Source organism: Plecotus auritus (assembly GCF_963455305.1).
Source record: "Plecotus auritus genome assembly, chromosome: 9".
NCBI classification, from domain to species: Eukaryota; Metazoa; Chordata; class Mammalia; order Chiroptera; family Vespertilionidae; genus Plecotus; species Plecotus auritus.
The window spans coordinates 107,224,590-107,246,828 of record NC_137783.1 but is presented as its reverse complement, the minus strand read 5'-3'; the positions used below and the strand labels follow the sequence as shown (position 1 = coordinate 107,246,828).

The window sequence follows — 22,239 nt, the reverse complement described above, 5'->3', positions numbered from 1 at the left end:
AAAGTCATTCTCCTCAGTTCACTGAAGACGGGTGTGTCTTAATCTTCCATATACTCTCGGTGCCTGGCGTGTGTTAAATGCTCAGTAATTGTTAATCAATCTGAACATCACCATGCTTGTAGACCTTGATTTCTTAGAGAAAACACCACACACGTAATTTTCAATAATGTCAGAAATGGATTACTTTTTTATAAACTGCTCATTTTATACAATCCTCCTGAATTATGAAAATAAAAATTAATTATTAGACAGGATTTTCATGTTCAGTGACAAGGGAAAAACAAACTACTTATCCCAGAGAAACCAAGATGGCAGCATAGGTAAGCACCTGAACTGCTGCCTCGCGCAACAATTTCAAAACTACAACTAAAAGACAGAACGGACATCATCCAGAACCACAGGAAGGCTGGCTGAGTGGAAATTCTACAACTAGAAGGAAAGAGGAAAGCTCATGGAGAATCAGAGGAGCGGCAAAGGGCTGAGGTACGGAGACACGCGCACAGAGAGGAAGGGCAGCTGAGTGCCTGGCTGACTTTCTCTGGCGGGAGGGGGAAGGAAGCCCCTGACTGCACTGAACCCCAGTTCTGACTGCACTGAACCTCAGTTCCGGGCGAAACCCCGTGGACCCAGGCTCATACAAGGGGTGTCTGGACTGTCAGGTAGAGAGAAAGGCACACTGAGACTCAGGGGAACCGCAGCGGGCAAGAGTGCTCGCAGAGAAAACTGAATGCGGAGGTTGCCGCAGGCTTTCCCTAGCGGAAGGGAGACGGAAGCTCCTGACTGCACTGAACCCCAGTTCCGACTACACTGAACCCCAGTTCTGGGCGAGCCCCTGGGGACCCGCGCGCTTACGGGGAAAATCTGGACTGTCAGGCGGGAACTCAGGGGAGCCGCGGAAGGCAGAGGTCTGAAGGCACACGCGCAAGGGCAAGGCTGACTGGAAGCCAAGACTGTCTGCTCTGCCCTGAGACTTCACCCCATCTAAGCTGAGCACAGAGGCTTTTGCAATTTTGGAAATCTGATCCTATAAGGCTGTTTCCAGCACCAAACTTCTCCCAGCGTAGACACAGCTGATCCTCACAGCCAACTAGCCTGGAGGTCAATTCCTCCCAGTGATACCAACAACAATCAAGACTTAACTACAACAAGGCAGTCCACAAAGGGGTGCACCAAGAGTGTCCACCTCAGGTTAACTGGGGAGGCTGACCCACTGGGCCATATAGGAAACCTAGCACACAAAGCTACTCTACCAATTCAGGGAAGCAGTGAAAAGGCGGAGGCAAAGAAACAGATCACAAACGAAAGAAATGGAAGAAAACAAACGACTGGATATAGAATTCAAAACCATAGTTATAAGGCTTTTCAAGAAAATCCTAGAAAAGGCTGATAAATATAACGAGACCCTCGAAAATATGAAAAAGGACCAACTAGAAATTAAACATACACTGACTGAAATAAAAAATATTATACAGAGACCCAACAACAGACTAGAGGAACACAAGAATCAAGTCAAAGAACTGAAATACAAAGAAGCAAAAAACAGTCAACTGGAAAAGCAAAAAGAAAAAAAGAATCCAAAAAGTTGAAGATAGTGTAAGAAGCCTCTGGGACAACTTCAAGCATACCAACATCAGAATTATGGGGGTGCCAGAAGAAGAGAGAGAGCAAGTTACTGAAAACCTACTGGAAGAAATAATGACAGAAAACGTCCCCCACCTGGTGAAAGAAATAGACTTTTAAGTCCAGGAAGCGCACAGAACCCCAAACAAAAGGAATCCAAAGAGGACCACACCAAGACACATCATAATTAAAATGCCAAGAGCAAAAGACAAAGAGAGAATATTAAAAGCAGCAAGACAAAAACAGTTAATTACCTACAAGGGAGCACCCATATGATTGTCAGCTGATTTCTCAATAGAAACTATGCAGTCCAGACAGGAGTGGCAAGAAATATTCAAAGTGATGAATAGCAAGAAACTACAACCAAGGTTACTCTACCCAGCAAAGCTATCATTTAGAATGGAAGGTCAGATAAATAGCTTCACAGATAAGAAAAAGCTAAAGGAGTTCATCACTGCCAAACCAGTATTATATGAAATGCTGAAAGGTATTCTTTAAGAAGAGGAAGAAGAAAAAAGTAAAGATAAAAATTATGAACAACAAATACATATCTATCAACAAGTGAACCTAAAAATCAAGTGAATTAAAAATCTGAGGAACAGAATGAACTGGTGAATATAATAGAATCAGGGGCATAGAAAGGGAGTGGACTGACAATTCTCAAGGGGAAAGGGGTTTGGGGGTGCAGGAAGAGACTGGACAAAAATCATACACCTATGGATGAGGACAGTGGAAGGAGGTAAGGGCAGAGGGTGGGATGGGAACCAGGTGGAGGGGAGCTATGGGGGGAAAAAGGAGAAACAACTGTAATAATCTGAATAATAAAGATTTATTAAAAAAACACACAAAAAAACTACTTACCTCAAAGCAACATAAAATCATTTTCAGTGATCAACATCTGCATCTTCAAACTGTCCAGCAACCGTGGGTGTAGTATCTACCTCCATCCCATCTGAAGAAAACAAAATTGACTGCTGAGCAAAGTCTACAGAGCACTTTAAACAGGTAAAGATTCAGCTTATACTTTGACCAGAAGGAAGCTAGTGCCCTCTGTTGGTAAGAGTTCCTATTTTTTTCTATTTTGAAAATTAAAGTACTATAAAGGAACATATTGAGAAAGAAAAATGCCACCTGTGGATTTAGGCCAAGGTAAAATGAGTCAAAACACTTTGGGCGGGCATTCACTGTTTTAATAACATGAAATACAAGTACAAAACATGGTACAAGTATACTTTTTACTACATGGAGGTGTAATAATACATTTGTGTTGTTTTTGTAAATATATCTTCACTGATTTCAGAGAGGAAGGGAGAGAAGGGAGAGAGAGCGATAGAAACATCCACCATGAGAGAGAATCACCAGTGGGCTGCCTACTGCATACCCCCTACTGGGGATCGAGCCCACAACCCAGGCCTGTAACATTTACTTTGTAAATTCTCAGTCTCAACACTAACATAACGTAGGAACTTGCAAACGCAGTTACAATTGTTCACTCTTCACAGAACTGTGCTAGGGATTTCTGTGCAACTTTATTTTTTTAAGTATAAAGTCCTATCCTCACAGAGCTTTGACATAATTCAGGAGAAAAGACAAAGTAAAGCAAGGTTCTCACTTTTCCTATTTATCTCATCTCTTTTTTTAAAAGGGAGAGGTTAGGATAAGTAAAGAAAAGCCCTCTGGAAAGAGCTGTCTACACCTACCTACTGTCTCTACTTCCTCAGCTCAGCTTCCATTTACCCAACTCTCCAGCCCACAACAGTCTGGCTTCTGCCTGCTGCCCCCTGGCACTGCACCATCTGGACATCAGCAGAGCACAAAAATGTAACACATATCTAAAATTAACTCATCTTTCCACACAGAAAATGCTTCTCTTTCCTGTCTTGCTAAAGGATACCTCTTACTTTCCCAATTCTGAAACCCCCATCACATCTCTAACTTCTGTTGCTTCTATCTTTTGAATATCTCCCAAATCTGTTTTTTTTGACATTCAGTGCTACTACCTAATTTGAGCCACTACCTTTCATCTAATTTAAGACTTAGTTATTTAACAGGGTTTCTCTTCTTTCCTCCAGTATTTCCCTCTGCAATTAATTTTTCATAGCACAACCAGAGAAACACTAATCAAACTAAAAATGTTCTATGGCTTCCCACCGACCTAAGTGTAAAATTGAAATTCTTTAACAGAGCTTCAAGTTCCTTCTTTATCTGTTGCTATAACTACCCTTCACTCTCAGAGTTGCAGACATAATGAACTACTTTCAGTTCTCAACTAGCACATGGATGATCACTTTACCTTTCTCCCTAAACTTCATGCAATCCCTCTTCACCAGGGTCATTTTTATTCATCTTTCAGATCATGGTTTAGATGTCACTTATTCCATGAAGTTTGATTCTCTCCCTGACTATCCAGGCTGGATGAAGAGTCCAGCCTCTGACTCCACAGCTATTCAAGCTTCCCCTGTATCTCAACACTATACCACAATGAAATGTAACTGCCCAATAATTTTATTTTTCTCTCCTCTAAAATTAATATGAAGATAATAACCTCATCTCTCTTGGGCACTGCCATAATCTCTATATCTGGCACAGTAGCTAAAAAAAACAACACATTTAACATAAGCACACAAAGCACTGAAATGCCACTGGTAGAGAGTACCTGTGCTTAAATAGCAAAAAGACTGAAATTACTAAAACAGATTTCAGGTGTTCCCACCACAAACATAGACACCTATGCATGGAGATGGGATTTAGTTTGACTACAGTAATCATTTCACTATGTATGTATATCAAAACATCATATTATATATCTTAAATATATACAACTTTTATTTTTAAATTTTCTAAAAAAAGGTCAAATTAACTAAATAAATAAACGTCGAAAAGTGATAAACTTTAGGAGTTTAGAAGATGGGGAATAGTATAGGCTGAAGAAGTTTTATATGCAGGTAACAGTAATTCTCAATATGCTAATAAGACTTAAAAATAAAAGTTCCAAAAAATCTCACATTAGCAAAGTGTTTGAGATCTTAAAATAAACTTGTAATGAAGCATTAAATAAGGGATTTTACAATTTAAAAAAAACCTTCAATGATGAAAGGCTTTTCGATGGCACTCTCCAATCACTATAATCAAAAGGTAACATCTTGCATTTTTTCAGCTAAGAGTTTGGTAGGGCACTAGAAATCATCTGAGCCATCTCACCCTAAAGGCTATGTTAGAGATTTATCGGCCAATGCTTAAAATGGAGAGGAGACACAAAGAATAACACAGCCTACATTTTCCAAACTAAAATGACCCAGAACTTCAAGATCCCTAGGTCAATGTGCCATGTGTACAGAGATGTTGATTAGAGTATTATGAAAGAAACTTAAATGTACCAATAAAAGAAAAAGATAGTAACTCTTTAATATTCTGTGCCATTAATAATTAAAAGCATTAAAATTCTGTAGCAACACCAAATTAACACACAAGTGGCCCAGTGCACGAAATTCGTGCATGGAGGGGGGGGTTCCCTCAGCCCAGCCTGCACCCTCTCCAACTGGGACTCCTTGGGGGATGTCAGATTGCCAGGTTAGGCCGATTGGGCCTGATCACGGCCCCAATGGCCATCCGCTGCCAGCCTGATCTCACGCCCAACTGCCCTCTCCTGCTGGCCTGATCTCGCCCCCAACTGACCTCCCCTGCCGGCCAATTTGGTTCTGATTGGTCAGTTTCTATCCCAGTCAGCATCAAAAGCTCTGCCTCCTAGGCAGCCATTGGCTCCACACAGTTCCCCCAGATTCGGTTCTGATTGGTCAGTTTCTTTTTTTTTTAAATATATTTTATTGATTTCAGAAAAGAAGGAAGAGGGAGAGAGAGAGATAGAGACATCAATGGTGAGCCCTAACTGGTTTGGCTCAGTGGATAGAGCGTCGGCCTGCGGACTGAAAGGTCACAAGTTCAATTCCAGTCAAGGGCATGTACCTTGGTTGCAGGCACATCCCCAGCAGGAGGTGTGCAGGAGGCAGCTGATCGATGTTTCTCTCCCATCGATGTTTCTGACTCTCTATCCCTCTCCCTTCCTCTCTGTAAAAAAAATCAATAAAATATATTAAAAAAAAAAAAAAGAAACATCAATGGTGAGAGAGAATCACTGATTGGCTGCCTACTGCACGCCCCCTATTGGGTACTGAGCCCGCAACACAGGCATGTCCCCTTGGCCGGAATCGAACCTGGGACCATTCAGTGCACAGGCTGACACTCTGTCCATTGAGCCAAACCAGGTAGGGCTGATTGGTCGGTTTCCATGCCAGTCAGTGTCAAAAACTCCGCCTCCTAGGCAGCCATTGGGTCCTCATAGTTCACCCAGAGTTGGTTCTGATGGTCAGTTTCTATGGCATTCAGTGTCTCCAGGCCTATCTCCGGGCCTGATCAGAGAGGCAGGGCTGATCAGCAGCCCCTGCGGAGGCCTGGAGAGAAAGAGAAGCGCGGCTGCTGGCAAAGCCTGGAGAGAAAGAGAGAGGCAAGGGCTGATCAAACCCTGCCCCAGAGAGAGGCCTGATCTGCAGCCCCCTCGGCAGTCAGTGCTGGGTCACCGCACCCGCATCATCAGCAGACTGCAGGACTGACGTGCGGTGTTTGGTTGAGCCTTTGGTCGGTCGTTACAGACCCTGGGTTTTTATATATTAGGATATTAAACACATGCAAGATTCAAGAAGTGATGGTGAGAAACCAAGATGGCAGCATAGGTAAACACCTAAACGGCTGCCACGCATAGTAATTTCAAAACTACAACTAAAAGACAAAACGGACATCATCCAGAAACACAGGAAAGCTGGCTGAGTGGAAATTCTACAACTAGAAGGAAAAAAAAAAAGCACACGGAGACTCAGAGGGGTTGCAAAAGGCTGAGGTACGGGGATGTGCGTGCGGAGAGGACTGGTGGCTGAGTGCATGGCTGGCTTTCTGAAGCGGGAGGGAGACGGAAGCTCCCAACTGCGCTGAACTCCAGTTCAGGACGAGACCCTGGGGACCCAGACTCATACGGGGGGAATCTGGACTGTCAGGAAAAGACAAAAGCACACTGAGACTTGGGGGAGCTGCGAAAGGCAGAGGTCCGGAGGCATGCGCGAGGAGAGGACTGACTGCTGAGTGCGCAGATGGCTTTCTGAAGCGGGAGGGAGACGGAAGCTCCTGACTGCACTGAACTCCAGTTCTGGGCGAGACTCTGGGAACCAAGACTCATTCTGGAAGAAACTGGACTGTCTGGCAGCGGGCAAAACTTGAGGGCGGCTTTCTCTGAGGTGCTCGCAGCGATTACTGAGGGACACTGAGACCCAGGGGCCTCATAGGGCAGGGCTGACGGGAAGCCAAGTCTGTCCGCTCCACCCTGAGACTCCGCCGCATCCAAGCTGAGCACAGAGGCTTTTGTTATTTTGCAAGTCTTATCTCATAAGGGTGTCTCCAGCACAGAAGTTCTCCCAGCGTAGACACAGCTGATCCTCACAGCCAATAGGCCTGGAGGTGAATTCCTCCCAGTGATACCAATAACAATCAAGACTAAACTACAGGGAAGGTACCAAGATGGCAGCATATGTGAACACCTAAACTGCTGCCTTGCACAACAATTTCAAAACTATAGCTAAAAGACAGAACGGACATCGTCCAGAACCACAGGAAAGATGGCTGAGTGGAAATTCTGCAACTAGAAGGAAAGAGAGGGGTACACGGAGACACAGAGGAGCTGCAAAAGGCTGAGGTACGGAGACACGTGTGTGGAGAGGACGGGCGGCTTAGTGCCTGGCTAGTTTTCTCTAGCGGGAGAGAGACAGAAGTTCCCGATTGCACTGAACCCCAGTTCCGACTGCACTGAACCCCAGTTCCGGGTGAGACCCTGGGGTCTCAGACTCATACAGGGGGAGTCTGGACTGTTGGGAAAAGAGAGGAGCGCATGGAAACTCAGGGGAGCCACGAAAGGCAGAGGTCTGGAGGTGCACATGCAAGTGTGTGCAGAGAGGACTGACTGCTGAGTGTGCCGCTGCCTTTCTCTAGCGGGAGGAAGGCGGAAGCTCCCGACTGCGCTGAACTCCAGTTCCAACCGCACTGAACCCCAGTTCCAGGCGAGACCCTGGGGTCCCAGACTAATATGGGGGGAGTCTGGACTGTCGGGGAAAGAGAGGAGCGCACGGAAACTCAGGGGAGCCGCGAAAGGCAGAGGTCTGGAGGCGCGCGCGTGTGAGTGCGCGCAGAGAGTACTGACTGCTCAGTGTGCCGCTGGCTTTCTCTAGCGAGGGGAAGACGGAAGCTCCCAACTGCGCTGAACTCCAGTTCCGGGCAAGAATCTGGGAATCCAGATTCATTGGGGGAGAAACTGGACTGTCTGGCAGCGGGCGAAACTCGAGGGCGGCTTTCTCTCAGAGGTACTTGCAGCGATTACTGAGGGACACTGAGACCCAGGGGCCTCATAGGGGAGGGCTGACGGGAAGCCAAGGCTGTTTGCTCCGCCCTGAGACTGCACCCCATCCAAGCTGAGCACAGAGGCTTTTGCAATTTTGCAAGCCTTGTCTCATAAAGGTGTCTCCAGCACTGACGTTCTGCCGGCGTAGACACAGCTGACCCTCACAGCGACTTGGCCTGGAGGTCAATTCCTCCCAGTGATACCAACAACAATCAAGACTTAACTATAACAAGGCTGTACACACAGTCCACAAAGGGGTGCACCAAGAGTGTTCACCTCAGGTAACTGGGGAGGCTGAGCCACTGGGCCCTATAGGACACCTAGCACACAAAGCTACTCTACCAATTCAGGGAAGCAGCAAAAATGCGGAGACAAAGAAACAGATCACAAATGAAAGAAATGGAAGAAAGCAAATGACTGGATATAGAGTTCAAAACCACGGTTATAAGGTTTTTCAAGAATTTCCTAGAAAAGGCTGATAAATTTAGTGAGACCCTCCAGGATATGAAAAAGGACCAACTAGAAATTAAACATACACTGACTGAAATAAAAAATATTATACAGAGACCTAACAGCAGACTAGAGGACCGCAAGAATCAAGTCAAAGAATTGAAATACAAAGAAGCAAAAAACACTCAACTGGAAAAGCAAAAAGAAAAAAGAAACCAAAAATTTGAAGATAGTGTAAGGAGCCTCTGGGACAACCTCAAGTGTACCAACATCAGAATTATGGGGGTGCCAGAAGAAGAGAGAGAGCAAGATACTGAAAATCTATTTAAAGAAATAATGACAGAACACATCCCCCACCTGGTGAAAGAAATAGACTTACAAGTCCAGGAAGCACACAGAACCCCAAACAAAAGGAATCCAAAGAGGACCACACCAAGACACATCATAATTAAAATGCCAAGAGCAAAAGACAAAGAGAGAATATTAAAAGCAGCAAGACAAACAGTTAATTACCTACAAGGGAGCACCAATACGATTGTCAGCTGATTTCTCAACAGAAACTATGCAGGGCAGAAGGGAGTGGCAAGAAATATTCAAAGTGATGAATAGCAAGAACCTACAACCAAGGTTACTCTACCCAGCAAAGCTATCATTCAGAATGGAAGGTCAGATAAAGAGCTTCACAGATAAGAAAAAGCTAAAGGAGTTCATCACTACCAAACCAGTATTATCTGAAATGCTGAAATGTACTCTTTAAGAAGAGGAAGAAGCCGAAACCGATTTGGCTCAGTGGATAGAGCGTCGGCCTGTGGACTGAAAGGTCCCGGGTTTGATTCCGGTCAAGGGCATGTACCTTGGTTGCAGGCACATCCCCAGTGGGAGGTGTGCAGGAGGCAGCTGATCGATGTTTCTCTCTCATCGATGTTTCTAGCTCTCTATCCCTCTCCCTTCCTCTCTGTGAAATATCAATAAAATATATTAAAAAAAAAAAAAAAAAAGAAGAGGAAGAAGAAGAAAAGGTAAAGATAAAAATTATGAACTACAAATACATATCTATCAACAAGAATCAAGTGAATAAAAAATCTGATGAACAGAATAAACTGGTGAATATAATAGAAACAGGGACATAGAAAGGGAGTGGACTGACAATTCTCGGGGGGAAATGGGTGTGGGGGGTGCGAGAAGAGACTGGACAAAAATCGTACACCTATGGATGAGGACAGTGGTGGAGAGGTAAGGACAGAGGGTGGGGTGGGAACCCGGTGGAGGGGAGCTATGGGGAAAAAAAGAGGAACAATTGTAATAATCTGAACAATAAAAATTTATTAAATTAAAAAAAAAAGATTCAAGAAGTGCTTATAACAGTGCTTTGTATATTATTTTTGCATATTAGCTCATTTAATCCTCTCACCACTTATTAGCTACTAGAGGCCCGATGCACGAAATTCGTGCAAGGGGCTTGGCCCTGGCAGCCCCGGCTGCCACCACCCTCTGCAGGACAATAGATGTGGGGCAGCCCCGGCTGCCTTGGGGCCCCGCTTCACCCACTGGTTTTTCGGGAAGGTTGTTCTGCCATCCAGTCTAATTAGCATATTAGCTCTTTATTATATAGGATTTGGCATGAAGCATGTTATGTGACCTTTTTGTGCCTGAGTTTCTTCACGTGTGAAATGGAGATCATAATAGCATCTGCCATAGAGGGTTCTTGGAAAGATTATATGAGTAAATATTTGTCGTGCTTAAATCAGGGGCTGGCACATAAGAGCACCATCTAAATGTTTTACTGAGGGTAGTAGGAACAAGACTGGAGACATTTGGGGCAAAGACAGGGTTTTCTCCTCAGTCAGAATAACAAGTCTGAACTTTATATGGTGGCAACCACTAGAGGATATATCTTTATATAGGGGTAACAGAGTGTTCTCAGAAGATCAATATGGCACAGTGAGCTGGAGGAAGGGATGATGGAGGCAAAAAATATACTACTGTAAATCCAGCAAGAGAAGAAAAGGGCTTAAGTTTGGAAGATAGCAGTAGTAATAACAAGGAGATCTAAAAGTCATTTAAAAGAAAAATCCATGGAACTCAGTATTGGATTAGATAAGGGAATAAATGGTAAAGGCTGAATCAAATATTTCAAGAATCGCCCTAACTGGTTTGGCTCAGTGGATAGAGCATCGGCCTGCGGACTGAAGGGTCCCAGGTTCGATTCCGGTCAAAGGCATGTACCTTGGTTGCAGGCACATCCCCAGTAGGGGGTGTGCAGGAGGCAACTGATCAATGTTTCTCTCTCATCGATGTTTCTAACTCTCTATCCTTCTCCCTTCCTCTCTGTGAAAAATCAACAAAAAATATATAAATATTTCAAGAATCTAATTTAATTAGGATATTTAGGAAAGAGAACCCAACTAAAACATAAACATTTTAAAGCCACTTATTTAAGGCTCAGATGTTGGTCACAAAAAGGGAACCCAAGTTTCTTGAATGCTGCCTCAGCCTTTAAATCCATTGACTATACTAATTTTGCATATCATCATGTATGAATTCATTTTAAAAATAAAAATAGCAGCATCAATGCGTGCATACACACATATATACACATAAGCAAACAAAAAGACAGGAAAGATATGCAACAGGAAATTTATAAATGTTTTCATGTGAATTGTACTTGATTTTTCATTTCTCCTTTGCCTGTGGCCCCCCCCCCCACTTTTTGAAATTTGACTGAATATAGACTATTTTTGTAGTTAGGAAAAAGTTTTAAGAAATTTACACAAGTATTCCCATTCTATGTAATTCTCCATTTGCTTCCTACACTATAAAGTTAATTCTGAGATTTCTCTTAGTTTCCAAAAGAACTTATATATGGCCCGGCTGTGTAGCTCAGTGGTTGAGCACTGACCCATGAACCAAGAGGTCACCAGTTCAATTCCCAATAAGGGCAAATGCCCAGATTGCAGGTTTGATCCCCAGTAAGGATGTTTCTATTTCTCTATCCCTCTCCCTTCCTCTAAAAAAAAAAAAAAAATCAATAAAAACATATTAAAAAAAAAAAAAAAAGAACCTATGTATGTCTCTCCATATCCAATCTTCTTGCCTAAATGAATATCTGACTGTTCACACTGATGAGAAAGAAGGATACTTACCTTCATAATCTCTTATTGAATCTTCTGTCCGGACTCCAGCCATGTTATACTGGCTGCTCACAGACTGAGAAAGCATTCCTTCTAATCTCTCCAATGTGGCCTGGCCTTCAGCTGTTAAGTGGGATAATCCTTCTTCATAGGTGTAAAATGTAGGGATGTCCCCCTGCCCTTGTTCTAAACAAATAAAAGACTTTTTAGCTATTATAACACAATGAAGGAAAAAATAAGTACTCAACAATGCATTTACTAAAGACAAGGCAGAGTGAAAAAAGGCTTCCAGGAAAATACTTTTCAATATCACTTAACACACACATATAGGCCATCTGTTGGAAAACAGAGATAAAGTAAGTGCCCCTCTACAATGAGAAGGGATTACAAGAGACAGTGAATCAGGAAACAGCTATTCCCAAAGAATCAAATGCCAAGGGACTAGACGGAAAAGAGGGTGCTCCTGAGGCCAGATGGTCTTATATTATTCAAAGGTAGAAAATATATAGATGAGTGCAAATTAATTTGCCATTAATTGGTACCGAAGGTTTTTTCCTTAGATACTCCTTTTAAAAAATCAGAAATTCTGGAAAATGCAAAAAGGATTTTTAAGAAAGAAGCATCCAAAAAAATCTTAGCTAAGATGAGGATGTGTTTAGATATTCTATGTAATAAAAGAGTAATATGCAAATTGACCATCACTCCAACACACAAGATGGCTGCCCCCATGTGGACACAAGATGGGGCCGCCACAAGATGGCCAGCTGGGGAGGGCAGTTGGGAGGGACCAGGCCTGCAAGGGAGGGCAGTTGTGGGCGATCAGGCCAGCAGGGAAGGGCAGTTGGGAAGGACCAGGCCTGCAAGGGAGGGCAGTTGGGGGCCATCACACCTGCAGAGGAGGGCAGTTAGGGGTGACCAGGCCAGCAGAGAAGGGAAGTTAGGGGTGACCAGGCCTGCAGGGGAGGGCAGTTAGGGGCAAAAAGGCTGGCAGGGGAGCAGTTAGGCATCAATCAGGCTGGCAGGGGGGTGGTTAGGGGGTGACTAGGCTGGCAGGCAGAAGCGGTTAGGGGCAATCAGGAAGGCAGGCAGGCGAGCAGTTGAGAGCCAGCAGTCATGGATTGTGAGAGGGATGTCCGACTGCCCGTTTAGGCCCGATTCTTCCTGGATCAGGCCTAAACGGGCAGTCCGACATCCCTCGAGGGGTCCCAGATTGGAGAGGGTGCAGGCTGGGCTGAGGGACACACACCCCCGTGCACGAATTTCGTGCACCGGGCCTCTAGTATGAAAGAAAATGCCAGAATTAGCCCTGGCCGGTTTGGCTCAGTAGATAGAGCGTTGGCCCACGAACTGAAGAGTCCCGGGTTCAATTCTGGTCAAGGGCATGTACCTTGGTTGTGGGCACATCCCCAGTGGGAGATGTGTGGGAGGCAGCTGATTGGTGTTTCTCTCTCATCGATGTTTCTAAGTCTCTCTCCCTTCCTCTGTAAAAAATCAATAAAAATATATTAAAAAAAAAAAAAAAGAAGAAGAAGAAAATGCCAGAATTAGCTTGTCTCAGGCCAAGAAGTGGACATTCATGGAGGAAAGGGTTTTGCATAGCAAGACTGGTACACAGGTCGAGACCATGGGGAAAAGAAAAGAGAAGAGCAGGCATCTCGAGTCACAAGACTCTCTCTACCAAGCTACTGACTGCATTCTGGTCAGAGGAAGGGGAAATACCCTTAAATAAATAAGGTCTGGTTCTGGGAAAAAGAAATAACTTTGGCAATGAGCTGTCTAAAGGGAGATGTTAAAGAAAAATGTAGATGATACAGGTTTTAACTAATAAAGGAAGAAGTTTTGTTCCCTGATAGCAGCTACATCAACTTAAAAAGACTCTCCTGACTACCCACTTTCCTAGCTACCATTTTCTTTCCTTCCATTGATCTCTATGCATTTTTTCCCCCACCCCCTAATAATCTCCATTTTTTCCAACTAGCTTGGAAAGCCCATAAATTTTCCCATTTTGGCTTAGACATGAATTACGCCATTCACTTTCATTATAATAGAATCATATTATATTGGTATTTATCAGAGATATAAAGATTTATGGCCTGGCTGACATGGCTCAGTGGCTGAGCATCAACCAGGAGGTCATAGTTTGATTCCCGGTAGGGGCTTGATCCCCAGTGTGGGATGTGCAGGAGGCAGCTGATCAATGGTTCTCTTTCATCACTGATGTTTCTATCTCTCTCCCTCTCCCTTACTCTCTGAAATCAATAATACATTTAAAAAAATCTATAATCCTACCCCTTACTACAAATAAATGCTTAAAATGAAAGACACACACACACACAAACACTTTAAAAAAATTCATTTCACTAACCATGTGCTTCCACATCATATTCTTCTCCATCGTAATCATCTGAATCTTCATCCTCAGGATCTGGATGCAAAGCCTGGCATTCACACATTGCAGTGAACATTGCCTCCACTGAACAAGAAAATTAAATTATAATTAATATTTCTTCCTGGCTAATGTGCAATTAAAATTTAATTAAATAACCATCAGTGCAAATAAATTTAATGGGTAAACAAGAGGTATACTAGGTCACAATATTCACAAAACCTGCCAAATTCAAGGTGAATCAATCTTAAAAAGTGCTTCATGGCAGTGAATATGTCACAAAATAATAAGAGTTCATTTCAAGATATTATTGAGATCTCTTCATGCCTGGTTGGACTTTCTGAGGAAAAGAGTCAGAGAATCCTGGTCAGACTGCTAGTGTCAGAGTGAAGCCCCTCACGGTTAAAAGGACTTACCCTGACATCTTCCACTTTGGAACTGCCATGACTCCTCTGCCCTCAATCTGGTGAGATTCAGTCATAAAATGTTTCACAGTTTATAAAAATAAACAGATCCCTCCATTCACAAAGCACACGAAAGAATATGGTGTCTACTATACATTCACTATCTGTTTTATTCCCATTCTGTGTTGTACATTTGCTTACTATAAAGTTAATTCACTATCTTTGTTATAATGAATGTATAGATATCTGGTTCTCAATGATATTATAGATGCTAAAATGAAGAAAAAGCAGAACGGAGGTATGAGGATAAAAGTAAAAGTGTGTGTGTCAACTGGGAATACCTGGAATGTAAGGAGAAAAGAATCAATTCTATAGAACACTCACATGCTGATTTATCACTAGGCACAAATCTAAATTCAGCAATAGGTTCAACATCATCATCACTGTCTTCCTCTTCTTCATCAGTAACAGATTCTTTTGATTCTTCTAGAAAGGGAATAAAAATAATTTTTTTATGATGTTACTTGTTTTGGGAAAAAGCCTAAAAGAATTTCTTAAAGGATGCTTATTGATCTATCTAAATACTACTATTTCAATTTTCACTTCAAATTACAAGAACAAAGTTATTTTAGAGCTAAAAAATACTCTGGGATAGTCTCTCTGGTCTAGTTACCCTGTACTTCACTGAGCCCTAGGGATTTCAAGTCCCCTCAGGGTGATGGTAGGGGTGAGGAAACTCAAACAGTCAGGCCTCTAATAAGTACAGTTTTCCAATGTCATCAAAAACAACCTACAGATGAGAAATCAAGGCCCAAAAAAGTTAACTAACCCAACAGATAAATTAAAGTCTGTAAGCAAGAAAAAATACAAACTGAACATACACATGCTGCTGGTGGAAGTGGAAATTGCTACAACCACTCTGGAAATGCTATTACGCAGCAATTCCTCGTCTAAATACATACTGTGTGCACAAGGAGTTTGTACATAAATGTATGTTTATTAAAGTATTATATGTTGCCTGGCCAGTGTAGCTCAGTGGTTGAGCATTGACCTATGAACTAGGAGGTCAAGGTTCAATTCCCGGTCAGGGCACTTGGGCTTGATATCTCCAGTGTGGGATATGCAGAAGGCAGCTGATTAATGACTCTCTCTCATCATTGATGTCTCTATCTCTCTCCGTTTTTATTCCTCTCAGAAATCAATTAAAAAAAAAGAAATGTGATTTATATGTATCAAAATATATTTTAAAAGATAAATCATCCAACAACTATACTGTACACCTAAAACTAATACAAAATTATGTTGAATGTAAACTATAATTGAAAAGTAAAATTTAAAAAATGATTTAAAAAGCCCTGGCTGGTGTGGCTCAGTTGCTTGGAGCACTGTCCTGTACACCAAAAGGTGGCGGGTTCAATTCCCGGTTGGAGCACATACGGGAGGCAACCAATTGATGTTTCTCTCTCTCGCTTGCTCCCTTCCACTCTCTAAAATCAATAAAAAGCATATCCTCGAGTGAGAAAAATAATATAAAAAATAATCAAAAATAAAAATATAAGTGAAAAAGGTAGTTGCAGAATATACATAATGCCACTTACATTAAAACTTTAAACATAAAACCAAATCATTATACTGCTTATAGGTATATATTCAATAAAAATCTAAAAGCATAGACAGGAAGGACACATGCCATCTTTAGAATAACACTTAATTCCAGAGACAGAGAATAAGGAATGAAATGGGAAAGGACACAAAAAGGATTTCAACAGTATTCATGTACTTTCATTTATTTGAAAGACTATAATAACTATGAAAAATGTTATAATTTATGCTGGATATTAAATAATGAAAAATTTTTATTACTCTGTGAACTTTTCAGTGTTTTAATTACTTCATAAGGGGGAAAAAGTCAACAAAATACTTAAATAGACTCCCAAAACATAAAACATGTTTAAAACCAATAATATTCTTCATGCAGATGAAGAAAAGGTAAAAAGGTATTCTTATATACTATTATTCAAAGCGTATATTGATATAAGCTTTCTGGAAAGCAATATAACAATATATGTTAAGAGCTTTAAAAATGCTTATTACCTTTAATGTAATAATTCTACTCATAGGAATCAATCATAGGAAGATATCTACTAAATTTTTTAAACTTATTTTTATAAGTCATACAAGCTTACTGTAGAATGAAAAAAAATAGATAAGCAAAAAGGGAAAATATTTAAATGGCCACTATTAACTGTTTTAAATAACCAATTAAATAGGACTTTTTCTGCTGTTTCTGTTATTATATTGTTAAATATAATATACATATCCTCCATAAACAACTTAAAACAATACAAAACATCAGAGAACTTTAAATAATTATAGAAAATTAAATACCATTGTACTACCAAACATTTCAATGCATTTTAAAAAACAAAATGAGCCATGGCTGGTGTGGCTTGGTCGGTTAGAGCGTCGTCCAGTACACCGAAGAGTGGTGGGTTCCATTGCTGGTTGGGGCACATACCCGGGTTGTGGATTCAATTCCCGGTCAGGGCGCCGTGTGCAGGAGGCTGCCGATCGATGTTTCCCTCTCACATCAATGTTTCTCTCTCTCTTTCTCTCTCTCCCTTCCTCTCTCTAAAATAAATAAAAAGCATATCCTTGGGTGAGGGAGAAAAATGATATCACACTGTAATTATTATTCTATAACTGAATTAACATCATTTTTTAACTTGTAAAAACAATACATGCTGGTAATAAGATAATTGAAAGAGTCTATCTAGATGGTACAAACCTAGTTCTCGCCCTAGAAAAAATACTATTAAGTTTCTTTTATACAGGGGTGGGCAAAAGTAGGTTTACAGTCATAATACAGATAATACAATAATTAATAAATAGTAATACAAGAATAATCTCTGTGTTTTGCATACTCACAACTGTAAACCTACTTTTGCCAACCCTGTATCCTTAGGAATCTACCTTAGGGCAATAAATAGAAATGTAATAAAGTATTTTTACAAATAATGACCATGACCAACATTCATCAGTGGAAGGTGTGTAGTGGCTGCCATACTTGCAGTCTTTTTGAATATTTCTAAATTTTCAACAATGGCAATGAATTTTTAGTTATTTTAAAAATCATCTAATGTCCTTAACAATAATCTGATGGTCCATCTTAAAAAAGGTTTATGGAGGCTCTAGTCTGGTAGCACAGTTGGTTAGAGCATTGTCCCAAGGTTGTGGGTTCTATTCCCAGTCAGGGCACATACAAGAATCAACCAATGAATGCATAAATAAGTGGAACAACAAATCAATGTTTCTCCTTTCCTTTCTCTCTCTAAAATCAATCAATCAAAAAAAAATTAATTTAATTAACTATTTTTTAAAAATAAAGAGGATACGGAGGTAAGCCAAAGAGAAAAAGAATCTGGAGCTTAGAGAATCAGGATGAAAGGAACAAAATTTGGGGAAATAGGATCCAAGCTTGTGTAATTTATGAGAAGAGTGGAGTTCCAGAAAAAAAGAACTGGAGAATCACTGAAATAAATGTAATCCAAGTAAGATAGAAAAGTCCCAATTCCATCAATTTCAAGAAAATAATTACAGCCCGGCCAACATAACTCAGTGGTTGAACACTGACCTATGAACCAGGAGGTCATGGTTTAATTCCTGGTCAGGGCACATGCCCAGGTTGCCAGCTTGAACCCCAGTGTGGGATGTGCAGGAGGCAACCAATCAGTGATTCTCTCTCATCATTGATGTTTCTATCTCTCCCTCTCTCTTCCTCTCTAAAATCAATAAAAAGATATTTTAAAAGAAAAGAAAATAATTATAGAGCAAATACTTAAAATGCCTACCCCAGCCCTAGCCTTTTTGCTCAGTAGATAGAGTATCAGCCTGTGAACTGACGAATCCTGGGTTTGATTCCGGTCAAGAGCATATGCCCAGGTTGATCCCCAGTGGAAGGCGTGCAGGCGGCAACTAATCAATGATTCTCTCTCATCATTGATGTCTCTCTCTCCCTCTTCCTTCTTCTCTGAAACCAATAATATATATATATATATTAAAGACCTTAAAAAGAAAAAAAGAAGCCTACCCCAAGCCTACTGAATCCTTACTTCCTAGTTTGGGACCCTAACATTTGCATTTTTTAACAAGAATCCCAGGTTTCTAATGTGCAGCCAGGTTTAAGATCTAATGAGTACTACAATCTCCTGATTTTTCTGGATAAAACTGGTGTGCAGAGCCCTCACCGGTTTGGCTCAGTGGATAGAGCAGTTGGCCAGCAGATTGAAGGGTCCCGGGCTCGATTCCGGCCAGGGCAAGTACCTAGGTTACAGGCTCCTCCCCGGCCCAGGCACTGGTCTGGACTCGTGTGCGAGGCAATCAATCGATGTGTTTCTCTCACATCAATATTTCTGTCTTTCCCTCTCTCTTCCACTCTCTCTAAAATCAACGGAAAAATATCCTCAGGTGAGGATTAAAAAGTAAACAAATTAGTCCTAACCGGTTTGGCTCAGTGGATAGAGAGTCGGCCTGCGGACTGAAAGGTCCCAGGTTCGATTCTGGTCAAGGGCATGTACCTTGGTTGCAGGCACATCCCCAGTAGGAGGTGTGCATGAGGCAGCTGATCGATGTTTCTCTCTCATCGATATTTCTAACTCTCTATCACTCTCCCTTCCTCTCTGTAAAAAATCCGTAAAATATATTTTTTTAAAAAGTAAACAATTAAAAAATAAAAAAGGAAATTGGGGTGCAGAGATGACAATGATTTGCCTACCAAGTTAATGAGTCTTCTTATTCAGTGTGCTTTTCTCTTTATCTAGTTTTATTCAAGCTAGGTTTATTTGAACCCTACCTCTTCAACCTTATTTTTTGCCTTTCACCAATGGCAGTGCTCTACATTATTTATGGGCATTTCACATCAGCATTTGGAATTGACTGACAAAGGTACCTCTAAGGATTCCCATTTCTATGAATGAATGAATGCCTTTAAACTAAACATGATACCTAGTACTCTGGGTTATGAAATCACAGTTGCATTTACTTAGATGGAAAGTAAACTTTGTGTCCAATAACTCATTTGGAAGTCTTACTACAACCCAAGGTCAAAAGCTTTTACTTTTCCTTACCCTCTCTTTCAAACTCGACTAGATTTTTATCTATCTTAGGGCCCTTTCCAATGGCAATGAAATCTTATAACAAAAATATTTTCAAATAGCTGAATCAGTCATTACCACTTAATGAGACAGAACATGCCAAAAGCCCTAAAAATTACTAATTACTAAATAATTGGTGTCACAATGAATATAAATAAATTTTTTAAAAATATATTTCTTGCCGAAACCGGTTTGGCTCAGTGGATAGAGCGTCGGACTGCGGACTGAAAAGTCCCGGGTTCGATTCCGGTCAAGGGCATGTGCCTTGGTTGCGGGCACATCCCCAGTGGGAGGTGTGCAGGAGGCAGCTGCTCGATGTTTCTAGCTCTCTATCCCTCTCCCTTCCTTTCTGTGAAATATCAATAAAATATATTTAAAATATATATATATATATTTCTTTATTGATTTCAGAGAGGAAGGGAGAGGGATAGAGAGATAGAAACATCAATGATGAGAGAGAATCATTGATCGGCTGCCTCCTGCACGCCCCCTATTGGGGATCGAGCCTACAACCCGGGCATGTGCCCTTGGCCGGAATTGAACCTGGGACCCTTCAGTCCGCAGGCTGACACTCTATCCACTGAGCCAAACCGGCTAGGGCTGAATATAAATGGTCATCTTATATCTGGAATTATATTAAAACCCCAAATTGAAGGAACAATAGCTCAATAGGCAAACTTATGGGATTGTCTTTTATACACTATTTCAAAGAAAAGCAGCCCATTATTTAAAAGCAAGTTTACTACAGGTGTAACAAATGTCCTTCAATCCCAAAGTTCTGTACTTCCACACAAAAAAATGAACACATTAAACTAACACAATATAGTATACCAACATCTTACTTTTTATCTTGTGCCTAACTTGTATCTCATTGAGAATTCCAATTTTTTTAATTGATATTTTTTTTTGAGAGAGAGGAAGTGGTAGGGAGAGAGAGAAACATGTTGATTCGTTGTCCCACTTATTCATTGGTTGCTTCCTGTATGTGACCTGACCAGAGATCATACCTTCAACCTTGGCTTATCGGGACAACACACTAGCCAACTGTGCTACCTCTTCGAAGCTCGTTCAGAATTCTTACAACCCATAATTTACAGCCTTAAAAATTGATTTTTTAATCTTTCTTTTTCCATCTTTAATCAACCTCACTAGATTCTTTTTTTTTTTTTTCTCACTAGATTCTTATGAATCCTGGTAGTTATCTTCAACAGCAAAATTTGGGAATCTTTTATTGCATGGTTTCTCAATCCTCACACTATTGACATTTGACCTAGATAATTCTTTGACGTGGAAGGCTGTCTTTTGCATTGTAGGATGTTTAGCAGCATCCATGCTCTCTAACTTCTAGATGCCAGTAGCACTACTCCCCACTCCAGTCATGATAATCAAAATGTCACTGCTAAGTGTAGGGGGAGGGCAACATCATCCCCACTGATAATGAAGCAAAACAAATCAGGTTCTATCGTAAACTCTTGGAAGCACAAAATATACTGATCCAAACTTGTAAGGGTGCCAAATATAAATGCCTTTACAGAGAGAAAGAAAATAAACAGTTAAACCCAAGAGGAAAAATTAGAACTATAAATCCATAATAAATGAACAATTCTAAATGCAAGCATATATAAAAAAGGCAATGTTCAACTTATTTTACTGTGCTGAAATTTTGCTTAAGAAACTATTATCCAATATCAGCCAACGGCTTTAACATTACATTGATTATGATCATAGATTGCTTTTAAATATGTAATATTTTACCAAAGGCAGCTCAAGATTACCTCAGCCCTGGTCTGGTAGCTCAGTTGTTTAGAGCATTGTTCTGACATGCCTAGGTTGCAAGTTCAATCCCAGTAAGGGAATATTCAAGGAGCAACCAATGAATGCATAAATAAGTAGAACAAATCAATTTCTCTCTCTCTCCCCCCTCCCCAAATCAATAAATAAAAATTAAAAATATAAGATTAAATTACCATACATACCTTCAAATTTGGCATTCACCATAACATATAAATGCTCTCGTGGATAGGCATTTAGGTCCCTGGACACTGCATGCAAACTAATGGTGGGGTATTCCAGTGAGAATCCCAATCCAGAGCCATCTAACCAAGACAGGCGGCTGAAAAACATGTTTTAAGTAGATTATTTCAAGCAATTAAATCCTAATTTAACCTCCTGAAATTTATAAAGGTTCAGGTTAGACATTTTTATGCATAATAGTATCAAGCTTACTATTTAGAAATATTCCTAAAATAAGAAAATTCAGTAGCAGGAATTGAATTTCTTTAAGACCAATTCTGTTATTGTCTCTTTTTCTCCAGCTAATAATTCAGGTATATTTGAAATGCAATTTTTCTTAATTCAAATATGTGTTTCTGTGCCTCTTATGCTTGCTCTTCTTTGGAAGGTCTTCAGGCACCTTCTTTGCTTTTGCAAATCATCTTCATTTGGTTAAGTCCCAGCTCCTCCTTGAGTCTTCCCTCCAATTACTTGAGTCTATAATGATTTCTTCTTTTTCTAAATTGCACGTATGCCCAGTAATATACCATTTAGCATTTAACTTTATGATAATGAATCTGGTAGATACCCTCACCCGAATGTGAGCTACCAGAGAAACTGTCATATTCTTTATTTAATGTTCTTCAAAACCACTAACACAGTGCTC

The 22,239-nt window shown here is 40.9% G+C and overlaps 1 protein-coding gene across 2 annotated transcripts in view; it reads right to left on the bottom strand.

Moving 5' to 3' along the window:
* Positions 1–22,239, bottom strand: part of CLNS1A (chloride nucleotide-sensitive channel 1A) — a 33,019-nt gene that overhangs the window by 3,795 nt on the left and 6,985 nt on the right. For both annotated transcript variants that reach the window (XR_013959129.1, XM_080643032.1), the window contains exons 2-6: positions 21,557–21,693; positions 14,812–14,913; positions 14,003–14,110; positions 11,650–11,823; positions 2,482–2,572 (exon numbers count right to left, since the gene is read on the bottom strand). Coding sequence is in view for 1 of the 2 variants with exons in the window: in XM_080643032.1 (XP_080499158.1) it covers positions 2,505–2,572; positions 11,650–11,823; positions 14,003–14,110; positions 14,812–14,913; positions 21,557–21,693 (589 nt within the window). In the remaining variant the exon portion in view is untranslated. The remainder of the gene's footprint in view (positions 1–2,481; positions 2,573–11,649; positions 11,824–14,002; positions 14,111–14,811; positions 14,914–21,556; positions 21,694–22,239) is intronic.